Source organism: Entelurus aequoreus, linkage group LG08, assembly GCF_033978785.1.
Source record: "Entelurus aequoreus isolate RoL-2023_Sb linkage group LG08, RoL_Eaeq_v1.1, whole genome shotgun sequence".
NCBI classification, from domain to species: domain Eukaryota; kingdom Metazoa; phylum Chordata; class Actinopteri; order Syngnathiformes; family Syngnathidae; genus Entelurus; species Entelurus aequoreus.
This window is the reverse complement of record NC_084738.1, coordinates 56,982,909-57,000,599: the sequence shown is the minus strand read 5'-3', so window position 1 is coordinate 57,000,599 and position 17,691 is coordinate 56,982,909. Positions and strand designations below refer to the sequence as shown.

Genomic DNA, 17,691 nt, shown 5'->3' with positions numbered 1-17,691 from the left:
ACCAGTTTTTGTTTTTTTATGTAAAGTTTTGGTGACTAAGCTGACAATTTCTGACTGTAACATCTACAGTTGTTGTTTTTACGGTTTATTACTGTAAATGGAAAAAAGTAAAACCTTTTTTTACGGTGAAATTCTGGAGACTGAGGTGCCGATTTTTACTGTAAAATCTGTTGTTGTTGTTTTTACGGTGTATTACTGTTAATGGACAAAAAAGGTACCAGTTTTTTACTGTAAAATTCTGGCGACTGAGCTGCACGCTTTTTACTGTCAAATTTACAGTTGTTGTTTTTATAGTATATTAACGTGCATTGAAAAAAAGGTACCAGTTTTTTTACGATAAAATTCTGGCGACTGTGCTGCCAATTTTTACTGTAAAATCAACAGTTATTGTTTTTAGAGTGTATTAATGTGAATGGGAAAAAAAGTAGTATTTTTTTACGGTGAAATTCTGGTGACTGAGCTGCCAGTTTTTACCGTAAAATCTACAGTTGTTTTTACAGTTTATTATTGCAAATGGAAAAAAGTTAAAATTTTTATGGTGAAATTCTGGAGACTGAGCTCGCAGTTGTTTTTACTGTAAAATCTACGGTTGTTGTTTTTACAGTGTATCACTCTTAATGAAAAAAACTTTTTTTTTTCACTGTAAATTCTTGCGACTGAGCTGCCAGATTCTTACCGTAAAATCTACAGTTTATTTTACAGTTTATTATTGCAAATGGAAAAAAGTAAAAATTTTTACGGTGAAATTCTGGAGACTGAGCTGGCAATTTTTTTTACTGTAAAATCTACGTTTGTTGTTTTTATAGTGTATCACTGTTAATGGAAAAACGTTTTTTTTTTCACTGTAAATTCTTGCGACTGAGTTGCCAGATTTTTACTGTAAAATCTGCAGTTGTTTTTACGGTACATTACTGTAAATTAAAAAAAGGTACCCATTTTTTACTGTAAAGTTCTGGTGGCTAAGCTGCCAATTTTTGACCAGTAAAATCTATTGTTGTTTTTTTTTACAGTTAATGTAAATGAAAAAAGGTACAACACTTTTTTTTTTACAGTAAAACTTTGGTGACTGAGCGACCAGTTGTTTTTTTTTACTGTAAAATCTATTGCCATATTTAAATTTGATAACTCGCTTGGAAATCATAAGTCAAAAAAATATCTAACAATGTTTGATGACATCACAGTTGAGAAGATATGCGCGTGTGTGTACCCTGGAGATGTACAGTTGGCAGATCATGTGTTCCCCGGGCTGAACGTCCCTGCTGGACCTTGTGATGAAGATGCCACGGCCCTGGGAGCCGACCTCGGGCTTACAGATGAAGGCGGCGTGCTTCTTGAGGCGCGTGAATGCCAGGAAGTCGCTGTAGCTATAAAGCACATCGGAGGCAGAGCGTCAGTCGGCGCTCGTCGGCGTGCGGGCGAAGAAAACAAACGCACTCTCCGGGAAGGCACCAAGTCCTGGGAAAGATGTTGTAGTCCTTGGGAAAAAGCTTGGACATGCGGTTCAGGTTCCTGGCCAGCGTGTCCTTGCGGCAGATCTCGATCATGCCAGGAAAGTGATTGATCTTCTGTGGAGTCAGCAAACACAACAATGTTGACCCGGCAGACTGCACACAAACACTACAAAGAGGGAGGAACACCACACTAAGTACTAAACCAGGGATGTCCAAAGTGGGGCCCGCGGGTCACATTTGGACCGTCGTCTCATTTTATTTGGCTGGTTACCAAATAAAAAAAAACCTGGGAGCTTAGTCCCCAGAAATGTACCGTCAAATCTTTATTGGTACAGGGAACACAGATTTTACGGTAAAAAATTACAGCTCAGTTGCTAGAATTTTGCGGTAAAAATAACTGTTTTTCAATTCACAGTAATGCACTGTGAAAAAAAAGACCATAGATTTTTATGTATAGAAAACTTGCAGCTCAGTTGCCAAAATTTTACTGTAAATAAACAGTGGTACCATTTTTCAATTCACAGTAATGCACTCTAAAAAATGGCCGCTCAGTCAAGACATGTTTTTGTCATGTCTGTGTTGATCATGTTTTTGTTTGGCCATGTTTTGCTTGGTTTTTGGACACTTTTTAGTTCTTGTTTTCACTCCCTTGCTTTGTCACCATAGTAACCATTAGTGTCACCTGTTTCACATCCTCATGTCACGCACCTGTCTCACGTTTTCACATTTTGAGTCACGCACCTGCTGTCACTAATCATGTCACTATTATTTAAGCTCCCAGTTGCCAGGCTGTCTTCCTGGCAACATCACCTTCTCCACACTTGATAACTTTTACCCATGCTTCCATAGTCCATGCTGACCTTTCCATGCCAAGTAAGTTTTTGTTTATTAATGCCCCAGTTAGTGTTTTTGTTTCATTGTTCATAGTTTCTGCCTTTGTGCAAGTTTTGTGTTTATAGCCAAGTTTTGTACTTCCGCCTTTGTGCGCGCCTTTTGTTTTCATAATCAAGTTTTTACCTCCGCTGTGAGCGCCTTTTGTTTATACCTTTTTGAGCTTTGTTAGTGTAAAATAAAATCATGTCCTTACCTCCACGCCATGTCCGCTTCAGTTCGTTTGCATCTCGGGAAAGAAACACACGCAGGAAACCACTCCATAGTCCAAGCTGTGACAGTTTTATGTACCGTAAAAACAACAGTGGTACAGTTTCTCCATTTACAGTAATTTGGTTTGAAAAAAAACACATCAAAATTCTGGTGACTGAGCTAAGAGGTTTTTTTAATCAATTTTTAAATAATTTTTTTACAGGCTAACTAGTTGCATTTAAATTTGAAAGCCCCGCTCTACGGTGAAGTTGTGACTTTTTGACGCTTTTTGAAAAAGGATAATCTTGGTCGCCATGCTTTTGTCCTTGTCATATAATGAAAACAAACGCTTCGAAATTTAGCATCCTCCATACGTCTAATCTGCACGGGTAAATTTTGAAAGCGATCGGATGAAATATCTAGCAGGAGCTAGTTTCAGAACACCTGGAAATTGTAAAAATCTGCAGAAAATGACCTTTTTTAAACATTTGGAGGTTAAAAATGTACATAAAAGATGTTGCACGCCAACTGAATTAGATCTCTACTAGCTTATATTGGTATACGGCAGAGTGAGGCTACATTCTTCACTGTTGGTGCTGGAGCATGGTAAAAATTGTCCGCGGACCACTTTGGCCCTTGGAAGCAAAAAGTTTGGCCCCCCCTGTACTTAACAAAACAGAAGAAGAGTTTCAACCGTCTGTGAGGCCGTGAACGTGACAGGCTGAGCCCTGAGGGCCGCAGTCAGGAAGTAGTCTTTGCCATTAAGTTACATGTCTTTTGTTGCACCCTGCAAAGTGTTAATACTGTAAGTATTGTTCTTATCACACACCAGCTGTATGATTGTAACGTTTTCATTAGCAAATTTTGAGGTGTTGGACTTGCCATGTAAAGTCTAATCGGTAGCATGTCTATGGCAAATCCAATGTAAATTAGCATCGAGCTAGCACATTTTGAAAAGTGGAGCCTTACTTTTGAGTGCTTATCAGGAATGCTTGCTTTGATGGCATGAAAAATTACAACATTACTTGGAGGCAGTCTGTTACAGATATACCTTATTGCCCGGACATGACGTCACATGCAACCGAAATATGGTAGTAGTATATGGTAATAATGTATAGTATATTGTCGCTTCTAAAGGGCTCTGATAACTCGTTAAATATAGCGACGAGGTTAGCAACCCTTATGATGCTTCATGCTCAGTCTTCTTATTCTCTGACAGACCAGGTAGGTTTTAGTGTGTTCATGAGCACACATAGAATTATTTGTGACCCGCCACAAATAAATGAATGTTTTTGGATGTTAAGCACACAAGTGGACTGCGAGCTAAGCGCAGACCACGCGCCCCGCGATCCATGGGGGTGCCACGTTTTGCGTGAAGGAAGTGCATGTAAAATGTCAATTAATGAGTGACACGGCAATTCAAATTTCATATACCGTATGTGCGTAGACCCTCCCTGTTCAGTCACTGATAAAAAATATAATGGTAAATTCCCCCTAAATATTCAAACAGCCACCATGTGCCATCAGTCTTAGAAGAGGTCATAGCAGGTTCGAATCCCAGTCGGAGATGTGTCAGGAAGATTTTAAAATTGTTATTGTAAATGTGTTATTTTGTACACACAAAAGAAATAACAAATAAGAAATAAAATTGTTTTGGGCCCCAATTTAGTCTCCTCAGTGACACTACCTGGTACGGTTTCATGGCCTTCACTCTCTCCAGAGACACGGAGCAGTCAGACCACATCAGTGTCCAGTCGTCGCCTTCCATTGCTTCTCTGAGGCCGAAACGTCGAGCAGCACGCCGCACTGACAACACACACACGCTAAAGATGAGTATCATTATAACGGTGTAACGCATACAGAGTCCCCATATGGTACAACAACACACACTAAAGATGAGTGTATTATTATAGCGGAGTATTGCATACAGAGGCCCCACATGGTAAAACACATGCGCTAAAGATGAGTGTATTATTATAGTATTATTACAGCGGTGTAACACATAGAGTTCCCACATGATAGAACAACACACACTAAAGATGAGCGTATTATTATAGCGATTCAACCAATACAGAGTCCCCACATGGTACAACACACACACTAAAGATGAGCGTATTATAATAGCGATGCAACGAATACAGAGTCCCCACAGGGTACAACACACACCCTCAAGATGAGTGTACTATTATAGCGATGTAACGAATACAGAGTCCCCACATGGTACAATACACACGCTAAAGATGAGTGTATTATTATAGCCGTGTAACGCATACAGAGTCCCCACATGGTACAACACACACACTAAAGATGAGTGTATTAATATAACGGTGTAACGCATACAGAGTCCCGACATCGTACAACACACACACTAAAGATGAGTGTATTATTAAAGCTATGTAACGCATACAGAGACCCCACATGGTACAACACACGCGCTAAAGATGAGTGTAATATTATAGCGGTGTAACACATACAGAGTCCCCACATGGTACAACAACAAACACTAAAAAAGAGTGTATTATAGCGGTGTAACGTATACAGAGTCCCCACATGGTAGAACACACACACTAAATATGAGTGTACTATTATAGCGGAGTAACGCATACAGAGTCCACACATGGTACAACACAGGCGCTAAAGATGAGTGTACAATTATAGCGGTGTAACGCATACAGAGTCCACACATGGTACAACACACACACTAAAGATGAGTGTACTATTATAGCGGTGTAACGCATACAGAGTCCCCACATGGTACAACAAACACACACTAAAGATGAGTGTACTATTATAGCGGTGTAACGCATACAGAGTCCACACATGGTACAACACAGGCGCTAAAGATGAGTGTACTATTATAGCGGTGTAACGCATACAGAGTCCCCACATGGTACAACACAGGCGCTAAAGATGAGTGTACTATTATAGCGGTGTAACGCATACAGAGTCCACACATGGTACAACACAGGCGCTAAAGATGAGTGTACTATTATAACGGTGTAACGCATACAGAGTCCCCAAATGGTACAACACACACACTAAAGATGAGTGTACTATTATAGCGGTGTAACGCATACAGAGTCCCCACATGGTACAACACACACGCTAAAGATGAGTGTATCATTATAGCAGAGTAACGCATACAGAGTCCTCACATGGTACAACACATGCGCTAAAGATGAGTGTATCATTATAGCGGTGTAACGCATACAGAGTCCCCACATGGTACAACACACACGCTAAAAATGAGTGTATTATTATAGCGGTGTAACACATACAGAGTCCCCACATAGTACAACAACACACACTAAAGATGAGTGTATTATTATAGCAGACTTACTTACCGTACCCAGGGTATAGCAAATTACACTGTTCCTTACACCCACCCACCCCCTTCCCCGTCTGTCCGCCTGTCCCGGGCGACGCGCCCCTCCCCCTGGAGAGACATTACCTTAACTAACAACTTTTCTGGGGGAAACACTGGTACCCAAAGTAAACTAAGCTGCCCCATTAAAACTGAAGTAAATACCACGCCATGACAATGGCGTACGTTACATGAGGGGTGTCCAAACTTTTTCCGTTGAGGGTCACGAACTAAAAAATCTAATTAAATGGGGGCCAATGTTTATATTTGTTATTTTCAAAACCTATAAAACATATTTATTGTATTAACATTTGGGCCTTCCCTCCAGTTTGGCCCCAGGTACCCGGAAGACTGAGTCATAAAAATGTTCAAATTAGGTGATAATTTTTTTTTCAGTTTGAATCTCGAGATTAACTTCAGATAGATCTGTCGACATGAATTAAACTTTTTTTTTTGTAAGTTTTATGCCCTGTTTGTTAAAGTAAACCCTGTTTTTCATGGAGAAAATACAAAATATGATCTTCTATAAGTGGAATATTTGATGTGAAGTCATTAGAGCCTTAAATAGGTCAATAATTTATAACAATGTTGATTTTGATTCATTATTAATTTATGAACAATGACAGTTTTTTAAAAATCCCACTTAAATTCTCAGTAATCCAAAAGGGCCCCATTCATAATTTTTTTTTTACTTTCAGCGCCTAAATATCTAGACCTGGGGTGTCCAAACTACAGATCGCAGGCCAAGCGTGGCCGGGAGCTTGCATTCATTTTTATGGTCTGAAAGCTTAGATGCTGATGATATGTTGCTATCTAGTGGACAACATGAGTTTTTCAGGTCAATGACTTTTAAATTATATCTTGATCAGAAGTATGCACAGCATTTTATATGACCCAATGCAAATAACCTTCCCTAGTCATAGTGCAAAAAAAAAGAACCAACACAAAATGTCAACAGACATGGTTACTGAACTTTGTGGGTATTAAAACAAATAATGTCCATTCACCATATTTTTTTCCAAATGACACCCATTACAAAGCAAATATGGTAAAAATGCAAAACACTCTCTATTTCTCTCATCGCATTTTAGCTGCTTGATATTTCTGATTGATTACAAAACTTCAAGGATGTTGTCACAGAAGTAAACAAGGTATGAGTCAAACTTTCACATACTCTTAATATCCAAATTTATTATACCCATTATATTAATACAACATGGATAGTCTATATCTATCTATCTATCCATCTATCTATATATATATATATATATATCCCTATATGTATCTGTATATCTATATATATATATATATATATATAGATAGATAGATAGTACACGCAGTCGCCTTTCGGCACTCGACCACATTTTTTTAGCCCAATGTGGCCCCCAAGTCAAAAAGTTTGGACACCCCTGATCTAGACAAACTTCAGTTCTATCCGCGATTATAAGTTTTCATCATTTTTTTGGTTTATTTTATGCCGTTTTTGTCATTACAAACATTGTTTTTTTATACAGTAGGAAGGGGATTCATATGGCCCCATTCGCCGTAATTTACCTGACACATGAAATGTGACGAATTGTGGATTTGCACTGTCCACTTTAGCCGCGAGACGGCAGTAGAGTGTTTTGGGGCAACTCCAACTTTGACCGCAGCGTCAGTTGCTGTATAGAGTGGCGCATTCCATCATTTTTATCAGACTGCATTGCAAAATGACTTCCTCCCACCTTCCCTACTGTGTAGCAAACACACAAAATTTGCAATATTTTCTCCCAAAAATATTTCAAAGTGAAATATTTAATGTGACGTAATTGGAGCCTGAATTGGTCAATAATTTATAACAACATGGACTTTGATTCATTATTATTTTTCAGCAATGAGATTTAAAGAAAAAAAAACAGCCTGCACGGCAGCTTTGAGCTATTAGAGTCAACATTGCAACTTTTTTTCTGATTTTAAATAACGGGACTCTTGCCTTCACGTAATCAAACGAGCTTGGTGATCGTCCAGAGTGTCCCTGTAAGTATATTTCTATTGTTGATGCAAATAAATGTAACTGATTAAGCATTGAAATACGTGTCTGATAACCTTCATTTCCCTCTGATTAAATAACGAACATGCGGCGAGGTGGGAGAGAGCCGAGGTCTTTGGGAGTCCCCCGCCAACAGTTGCACCAGTAGTATTTTATTGTGTGTGTGAGATCTAAACGTACCACTTTCATACTTGCAGGTGGTCAAGTTGATCCACAGTCAACTGAAAGACAAGAAAGGACACAGGGGGACAGAACAGGCCTCCTCGTTGCCATGACAACAAGAGGCGTACGAGATCAGCAGGTAAAGGTACCTCCTCTTAATCTTTCTCTTCTTCAGGGTGTTCTCCGGCGCGCAGCTTGCTGTGCTCGCCGTCTGCGTGTTGTCGGGATCGCTGTCGTCATGCCGATGGTCTCCAGCGTGAACGCCGGGCGTCTTTGGCAGAGCCATCCTCTGCGCACGGACTGGACAAGACCGTAAACACCCTCGTTCATCTTACGTGGTCGATTAGGTTCATGTCTAAGAACTTTGCTTCAAGTCACTTTCCGTGAGTCCGAAATGTTAGTGACTCACGTTTGCGGCCTACATGAGACGGGGCACAGGAGGACTTTTCTGCCGTCCCTGTACCCCGCGTTGATGCCAAAATCCGTCTGTCAAGACCCTGTGGCACGTCCAACTGGATGAAGCCCCCAGCTTCAGGGCTTCCATGTCAGTCTGCAGATGTCATGGCGAAGGGTGCTGGCATCTGGTGGGCCATCAAAAAGTGTTAGAAAACATTTCATCCCTCGTCTTTCGATAAGTTTGACATTTTGTGCGCTGAAGCAGAAGTATTGCTCCTTACTGACAAGCATGGAACCTTCAACTCAGCATATCAGCTTGATTTAGGAAAATCAACTGCAGCTTTTTTGCGCCAATTCACACTTGTGATGTGACGTTCGCAAACAAATCTAGTCTTTTGAACGGATCTTTTAAGTGGAACCGAGTCCCACTTGTGAGCTGTTCGTTTGAGAGACAATTTTTTTATTCACGTGCAAAATAAGCGTCGACAATAGCCCACTCTGCACTTGTGTGCCACCCGACTGGCAGCTGGACAAGAAAATGAGTAAAAGTTCAAGGAAATATGGCAGCATTTAGTAAACTTTTTCAAATTAAAAACATATATTGTTACATGTAAAAATATCAAAATGTATGTATATATTATTTAATGAATATTATTTTTTAATTTTATTTTTTTCAAATTATGATGATGACATGATATGGGTCACTACATTTGGGTACCCATTCTTGGTGGGCGTAGCCTGGTGGCAAAAACTGCTCCTCACCATTATTAATTAAACTGTCATTACTTCACTTAAGATCAGGGGTGTCAAACCTTCTGACTTGGCCGCATTGAGCTAAAAAAATTTGGTCGAGGGCCGAAAGCCAACTGCATGTAAAGTAACTAATAAATAAATATACATATGCATATACAGTATATTTATACAGTCGTGGTTAAGCTGTTTGGCCACAATACCCGATTGATATACCCATATATAATATGTTTGGAGGAGAAAAGGTGAGGCCTTTAATGCCAGGAACACCATTCCTACCGTCAAGCATGGTGGTGGTAGTATTATGCTCTGGGCTTGTTTTGCTGCCAATGGAACCGGTGCTTTAAATGGGACAATGAAAAGGAGGATTGCCATCAGCCCGGAGGTTGGGTCTTGGGCGCAGTTGGGTGTTTCAACAGGACAATGACCCCAAACACACGTCAAAAGTGGTAAAAGAATGGCTAAATCAGGCTAGAATTAAGGTTTTAGAATGGCCTTCCCAAAGTCCTGACTTAAACGTGTGGACAATGCTGAAGAAACAAGTCCATGTCAGAAAACCAACAAATTTGGCTGAACTGCACCAATTTTGTCAAGAGGAGTGGTCAAAAATATATCTAATATAGATGATGCAAGGCATTAGTGAGGTTAGAAAGGAGAAAGGAAACTGATCCAATGCAGCAGAGACATTCAATGCGTGCCACGCATTAGAGGCTAAGAGATATTAATGCGTGATAATATTATTTATCATTATTATAATATTATTGTCATTTCCATTAAGAAAGTGTTATTTTATTGTTATTTTTTGGTCATGTTTCCTCTTACGTCATTGACAACGATCGATAGCCCTTCGGCTTTGACTGCCCGTCGCTGGAAGGATACTTCATCTTTGACAGCTGCTGGAATCTGAAGAAATCGATTATTGTTTTTTTTTTGTACAGGCGCGAAACAGGACAGACCCCCGGCAACTTTGTGACTTTATTGGACGCAGTCCTGGAAGTAAATGGGGGGGGTTTGTAGGGGAGAAGAAATTTGGCGTGATAGCTGCAGCAGTGCCTAAAGGAATAATTGCCTGTTTTAAAGAGTGCTGCTCGTTTTTTGTATGTGGGTAACAATATTTAACATACTTGCCAACCTTGAGACCTCCGATACCGGGAGGTGAGGTGGGGCGGGGGGGCGTGGTTAAGATTGTGGTTAAGAGGGGAGTATATTTAAGCTAGAATTCTCCAACTCAAGTATTTCATATATATATATATATATATATATATATATATATATATATATATATATATATATATATATATATATATATATATATATGTATATGTATATGTATATGTATATGTATATGTATATGTATATATATATATATGTATATATATATATATGTATGAATGTATGAAATACTTGACTTTCAGTGAATTGTAGCTATATATATATATATATATATATATATTTATTTATTTTATTATACATATAATACTTGAATTTCAGTGTTCTGGAGGCTATCCAGTAGATGGAAGTATTGTCCTGTTTAAGAGTGTCACAACATTGCTGTTTACGGCAGACGAACTGCTTTACGGTAGAATAAACATGACTGCTGTTGTTGTGTGTTGTTACCGCGCTGGGAGGACGTTAATGAAACTGCCTAACACACATAAAACCCACATAAGAAACCAAGAACTCGCCCTCGATCATTCTACAGTTATAACGTGATTGGGCAGGCACGCTGTTAATATTGTGGGAAAGCGGACGTGAAAACAGACTGTCGCCGCTGTCCCCACTCAGGTCCACATTGAGCTGGAGGGGGCGTGGCCTCCAGCTCCGGCTGAATTCCGGGAGTTTATCGGGAGAAAATTTCTGCCGGGAGGTTATCGGGAGAGGCGTTGAATACCGGGAGTCTTCCGGTAAAACCGGGAGGGTTGGCAAGTATGATTTAACTATGTATATATATTTCCGAATTGGTTCAACCGCCACCCGCCCGAATCTATTTAAAATCTTTTTTTTTCGTCATGCATCCGCCCGACCCGCGGATTATCCGCGGACTCCGCGGTTGTGTCCGCAAACCGCGCATCTCTAATATATATATATATATATATATATATACATATACATACAGTATATATATATATTTAGAGAGAAAGATAGAGAGAGAGATAGATAGAGAGAGAAAGAGAAAAAGAGAGAGAGAGAGCGAGAGAGAGAACATTTAAGAGGAGGTACCTATATAAAAAGATTTTAGTATAAGTACTTTTATAAGTACTCCCATTGTGTTTTGTAATGGATGGGTGTAATTTAGAATTTTTATGGTGCATTGACATTTTCTATAATGTCCACAAAGTTCAGTGAGCAGGTTGTGTTATGTGTAGTCATGTCTGTTGACATTTTGTGTTGGTTGGATATATTTATTTTTGCACCATGACTAGGGAAAGTTGTTTGCATTGGGTCACATAAGTGAATGCCACGCACACTTCCTTTCAGAGCATAATTAAAGGTCATTGACTTAAATTTCTCAAGGTGTACAACAAAATAATAGCAATATCAAAATTTTCAGACTATTAAAATGATTGAAAATTCCCTGTGGGTAAAACTTAAATTTACGGCCAAATTGATTACCACTGGCCCGTGAGACGTAGTTTGGACTTTAGATGATCAGAGACAGATACTAAACTGATGAGCGATGATAAATTGTGAAAAAATAAAACGTCATTACTTCATTTTAAATTATTAGAGCTTCTTCCAAACTGATATATGGCTTTAAGGATAGGTTCTGATCATAAATAGACGTTAATATCAACAACATCGCCTCCCCTGTGTTGGAAAATGAAAACAGTCTTAACTTACTTCTACGAGGGCCAAACTTTCAAAAAAATTTGATGGTATGTCATCGGTAAGGACGTGACGGCATGCGTCATGTGAGCCGAGGGTGAACCCCGAGTTGCACAGGGGTTCGAAGGCCGCAGCTTTAATTTTTATTTGGATTCACTTTTCGGATTTATTATTCAAAAGGTACAGTAGTAGTTCAAGTGTACACACACCATGTATGGTAGTATACACTGTAAAAACAATCTGCACAATTTAAAGTAAAATAAATTCACAATGTATAAAACATCACGGTATGTTAATGTTGAATCCGTTATTTTTACAGTTGATAACTGTTTTTGCGTAGAGTAAATTACTATGGAAAAAACTGATATATTGTTAACCTGTTTACAAAAAAACTATAGAATTGACGGTAAAATAATGTCAGCTGTGGTTGCCAAGAATTCTCCATAAACAAATTAGGGCCAATTTTAGTGTTGCCAATCAGCCTAATTATTTGTACAACCTTTCACTGAAAAACTCACAACACTGCCTTCCACGACATGTTCCCTTAAAGGGAGCTATTAAAAATGAGCCTTACATGCTCCGTAACAGGAACTGGTTGCAAGCAGTTATGTAACAGATACGGAGCATTTAAGGCTCATTTTAAATAGCTCACTTGAAGGAACATGTTGCGGAAGGCCATGTTGTGAGTCGTCCAGTGAAAGGTTGTACAAATATTTTCAAGTTAGGAACCTCATGTACTGCTCACATGTTTAAAAAACGCAGGCATTTTGCAGATACCAGCTTTGCTAAAGGGGCAGCATGGTGGTGCAGTAGTTAGCGCTTGTGCCTCACAGGGAGAAGGTCCTGCGTTCGATTCCCAGGCTAGGGGTCTTTCTGTGTGGAGTTTGCATGTTCTCCCCGTGACTGCATGGGTTCTCTTCGGTTTCCTCCCGCCTCCAAAGACATGCACCTGGGGATAGGCTGATTGGCAACACTAAAATTGTCCCTCATTGGTTTTACGGTGAATTCCTGGCAACCTCTGCTGCCAGTATTTTACTGTAAATTCGATATTTTTGGTAAACAGGTAAACAATATATCAGGGTTTTTTTCATAGTAATTTACCCTGAGCAAAAACAGTTAACAACCGTAAAATTAACCGATTCAACATCAACGTACTGTTGTGTACGTCGGGATGGTATTTTTTAAGGTGAAATCGTGGCAACCACAGCTGCCGGTATGTTACCGTAAATTTGACAGATTTTTTTTTTACAGTGTAAGGGACGGCGTGGCGAAGTTGGTACAGTGGCTGTGCCAGCAATCGGAGTGTTGCTGGTTACTGGGGTTCAATTCCCACCTTCTACCTTCCTAGTCACGTCCGTTGTGTCCTTGGGCAAGACCCTTTGCCTCTGATGGCTGCTGGTTAGCGCCTTGCATGGCAGCTCCCGCCATCAGTGTGTGAATGTGTGTGTGAATGGGTAAATGTGGAAATACTGTCAAAGCGCTTTGAGTACCTTGAAGGTAGAAAAGCGCTCTACAAGTATAACCCATTTATCATTTATTTATTTATTTAATTTTGTACTCACATTTTTACTATGTCCTATTTTTCATTGTAGTTGTATTTATACTTTCTATGTCCATTATTGCATTTTATTTGTACCTATTATTTGTGTATTTTTTCCATATTGTTAAAATAATACATTTTTTTGGTTCTATATATATATATATATATATGTATAATAGGAAATTCAAATTAGTGAATGAAAACACAACAAGAATCTAATTACAGCCAATATTTCAGAAAAAATCCCACCAATAGAGTAATATTTGTGTAATTTATTCTGATATACATCTTATACTAGTGATTGTTTCCTTGATAACAAATTCTATCTCTAATCCACACCCCAAAAGTCAACATTTGACATGTATATCCTCCCTTTATTTGGATCTTCATTAGTTGGCTCACAATCATCTTTTTGTTTCAATGCAAACAAGTCAAAGCTTAAATACCAGCATGACTGGTGTGCTGTCGTGTTTCCATGGAAACCGAAAGCTGCCGCTAGCCAGTTAGCCTACTCGCTTACATTTCGACGTAAATGTACACAAATGTCACACACGTCCCAAACCTGCTCGAACAAAATGTTCCCTCGCTGTTCCTCTCCTTTGTTGAGATGTTTTGTCTCCAATGGTGAAGTTTGGGTGCTCTTAAGACCCAAAACACGGAGAAGTAAAAAAAAGTAAGCTCGAGTTTCAAGCTCGCACGCTTCCTTCTGCTGTTAGCCAATCACGAACAGATAACTGCGAGCTTCGACACTCTGATTGGCTTTTTTTGCTACCTGATCGCTGATTGGCTGTTGCGCTCAAGCTTGTTATTGGCCGGGTGCTATCTTCATTCAAACTGAGTATTTTACAATATTTCAGATTTGCAGTTATTTAACCATGTAATGCATTTAAATTCCTATAACAAAAATGAAATATTATGTTATACAGTACTATTTGTTATAGTTTTAACCGTAATGTTTTCAAACATGTTTATTGTCTGAAGGACAGCTGTTGTTATTGTGTTCATGATACTAATAAATGTACTGATTGGTCAGCATAACTATGTTGAAATGTCTTGAGCGTCAACGAGGGAGTTTGCCGCTCTCTTGTGTTGTAAGGGTGACGCGGCCAGTAATGACGTCATAAACTGATGAGGTCGTGAGCAGCACAGATGTTGCCAACTTGTCGTTTTTGTGTGTTTTGTAGTATTATGTATGTTTAAAATTCGTACATCCTGTTTGATATTAAATTAAAAATGTTTTTTAAATCTGTGACTTGTTCCGGGGCGTGTCAAATGTCATTTTACGGCGTTTCTCGAGTCGTTTAGAAATCTCCGAGTGTCCGTGAAGGCAGCGGAGCGGCTGACACACAGCAGGTGTGATGGCGGACAGTTGTCCACAACAAGTGACAACAAACATGTAAGTTTGATTCTCTCCTCGTTTTTGTGCGTCGTCATGTCGCCTCTGCTAGTGAACTTGTTGCTGTGCGCTTTATGACAAACTATTTGCTTACTTTCGTTTGTCGCCATGACGCGTCCTGTTAATCTAACCGTGTTTTTTTTTTTTTTTTTTTTTTTGCCGCCATGACTTGGCACCTGAAGTTGTTGCGTAAGAGTGACGTTTGGCGGCTAGAGGGCAGGAAGAAAAGTGGCGTTGTCGGTGTCATGTCGCCGTGGGGCACCTGTTGTCTTCACTCACTGCTGACGTCAGCGCCTTTTTCTTGCAGCATGCACAAGTCCACTCCTGCCTTCTCGCAGGTGGCGTTTAAGGACATCCCGCACTCGTACTCGCCGTGCAGCCCCGTCACCTGCAACTACACCCTCGCTGCGCCCTTCCAGGCCAGCAGCCGCGACTGGGTGGGCATTTTTAAGGTAGATGACGTCACTTTTTGCACCTTTTTCTCCTGCTGTGTGTGTGTGAGGACACCTGTGTGAAGTTGGCCACGCCCTAATCATTGCAATTATGTCAAATAACACTGACATCCGTTTGTGCTGTAAAAATGTTCCTTTTTAATTAGCTGCAATTTTTTTTGTCTAAATATGATTGTTTTATGTTATGGGGCTGGTTATGAATAATAAAATGTTAATAACATTAAAACTATAGTGGTTAGACCAGGGGTGTCCAAACTTTTTCCACTGAGGGCCGCACACTGAAAAATCAAAGCACGCGGGGCCATTTTGATATTTTTTCATTTTCAAAACCAATACAATATACACTTTTTTATTTTCTCCGGGTAAGAAGCCATTTAAACTAGAACTAGCCGGCGTCAGACTGGATAATCCATGCACACATAGCAATTCTCTTAGAATAAAACACAACTCACATAATGTTTTTTCTTTTGTGACCGTGTCAGAGGCAGACATACATTGTACCGAGGTAGCTAACTATGATGCGTTCAGTTTATCGCAACATCAAGCAAACAATCTGAATATCCCCGTCGTATCAATTCCTAGATATGGTCGAAACTATTTAAAGTGCAATACGCATAATAAACGCAACATTATTAATATTGCTACTTCGTATAATTTCAACAAACAATCCTCAAAACAGCCCACTACCTATAATATGGGCTTTTTAAACATAAGATCATTATCTTCCAAAACGTTATTAGTTAATGAAGTCATTAGAGACAACAAACTTGACGTCGTTGGTCTCGCCGAGACCTGGCTCAAACCAGACGATTTGTTTGCGCTAAATGAAGCATCTCCTCCTGGCTATACCAATACACATGTTGCCAGACCTCTTAAAAGGGGAGGGGGTGTCGCACTAATATACAATGAAAACTATAATCTTACACCTAACCTAAATAATAAATATAACTCGTTTGAGGTGCTCACTTTGAGGTTTGTCACACCGCTGCCTCTCCACCTGGCTGTTATCTACCGCCCCCCTGGGCCCTATTCGGACTTCATCAGTGAATTCTCAGAGTTTGTTGCCGATCTAGTGACGCACGCCGACAATATAATCATAATGGGGGACTTTAATATCCATATGAATACCCCATCGGACCCTCCATGCGTGGCGCTCCAGACTATAATTGATAGCTGTGGTCTTACACAAATAATAAATGAACCCACGCATCGCAACGGTAATACGATAGATCTAGTGCTTGTCAGGGGTGTCACCACCTCTAAAGTTACGATACTCCCGTACGCTAAAGTAATGTCCGACCATTACCTTATAAAATTCGAAGTTCTGACTCATTGTCAACAAACTAATAATAATAATAATAATAACTGCTATAGCAGCTGCAACATTAATGCTGCCACAACGACGACTCTTACTGACCTACTGCCTTCGGTAATGGCACCATTCCCAAATTATGTGGGCTCTATTGATAACCTCACTAACAACTTTAATGACGCCCTGCGCGACACCATTGATATTGTAGCACCGCTAAAGCTAAAAAGGGCCCCTAAAAGGCGTACCCCATGGTTTACAGAAGAAACTAAAGCCCAGAAATTATCATGTAGAAAGCTGGAACGCAAATGGCGTGCGACTAAACTTGAGGTCTTCCATCAAGCATGGAGTGATAGTTTAATAACTTATAAACGCATGCTTACCTCAGCTAAAGCTAAATATTACTCAAATCTCATCCACCTCAACAAAAATGATCCTAAATTTCTGTTTAGTACAGTAGCATCGCTAACCCAACAAGGGACTCCTCCCAGTAGCTCCACCCACTCAGCAGATGACTTTATGAATTTCTTTAATAAGAAAATTGAAGTCATTAGAAAAGAGATTAAAGACAATGCATCCCAGCTACAACTGGGTTCTATTAACACAAATACGACTGTATATAAGACGGACACTGCCCTCCAAAATAGTTTCTCTCTCTTTGATGAAATAACATTGGAGGAATTGTCAAAATGTGTAAATGGGACAAAACAAACAACATGTTTACTTGACCCAATTCCTGGGAAACTTATCAAGGAGCTTTTTGTATTATTAGGTCCATCAGTATTAAATATTATAAACTTATCACTTTCCTCTGGCACTGTTCCCCTAGCATTCAAAAAAGCGGTTATTCATCCTCTACTCAAAAGACCTAACCTCGATCCTGATCTCCTGGTAAACTACCGGCCGGTGTCCCACCTTCCGTTTATCTCGAAA

At 39.6% G+C, this 17,691-nt stretch overlaps 2 protein-coding genes across 6 annotated transcripts in view; one reads left to right on the top strand and one right to left on the bottom strand.

Annotated features, from left to right (window-relative positions):
• Positions 1 to 15,432, bottom strand: part of ttll6 (tubulin tyrosine ligase-like family, member 6) — a 31,811-nt gene extending 16,379 nt beyond the window's left edge. For 2 of the 5 annotated variants that reach the window (XM_062056865.1, XM_062056869.1), the window contains exons 1-7: positions 14,164 to 14,307; positions 8,499 to 8,670; positions 8,240 to 8,389; positions 8,108 to 8,146; positions 4,222 to 4,340; positions 1,435 to 1,565; positions 1,208 to 1,364 (exon numbers count right to left, since the gene is read on the bottom strand). In XM_062056865.1, the coding sequence (XP_061912849.1) occupies positions 1,208 to 1,364; positions 1,435 to 1,565; positions 4,222 to 4,340; positions 8,108 to 8,146; positions 8,240 to 8,375 (582 nt within the window). In that variant the 5' untranslated portion in view covers positions 8,376 to 8,389; positions 8,499 to 8,670; positions 14,164 to 14,307. Of the gene's footprint in view, positions 1 to 1,207; positions 1,365 to 1,434; positions 1,566 to 4,221; positions 4,341 to 8,107; positions 8,149 to 8,238; positions 8,390 to 8,498; positions 8,671 to 14,154; positions 14,308 to 15,276 lie in introns of those variants that run through there. The other 3 variants (XM_062056866.1, XM_062056867.1, XM_062056868.1) reach the window with 3 other exon arrangements.
• The window catches only part of calcoco2 (calcium binding and coiled-coil domain 2), a 31,236-nt gene continuing 28,393 nt past the window's right edge, over positions 14,849 to 17,691 (top strand). The window contains exons 1-2 of the mRNA XM_062056870.1: positions 14,849 to 14,997; positions 15,305 to 15,449. Coding sequence (XP_061912854.1) covers positions 14,960 to 14,997; positions 15,305 to 15,449 — 183 coding nt within the window. The 5' untranslated portion in view covers positions 14,849 to 14,959. The remainder of the gene's footprint in view (positions 14,998 to 15,304; positions 15,450 to 17,691) is intronic.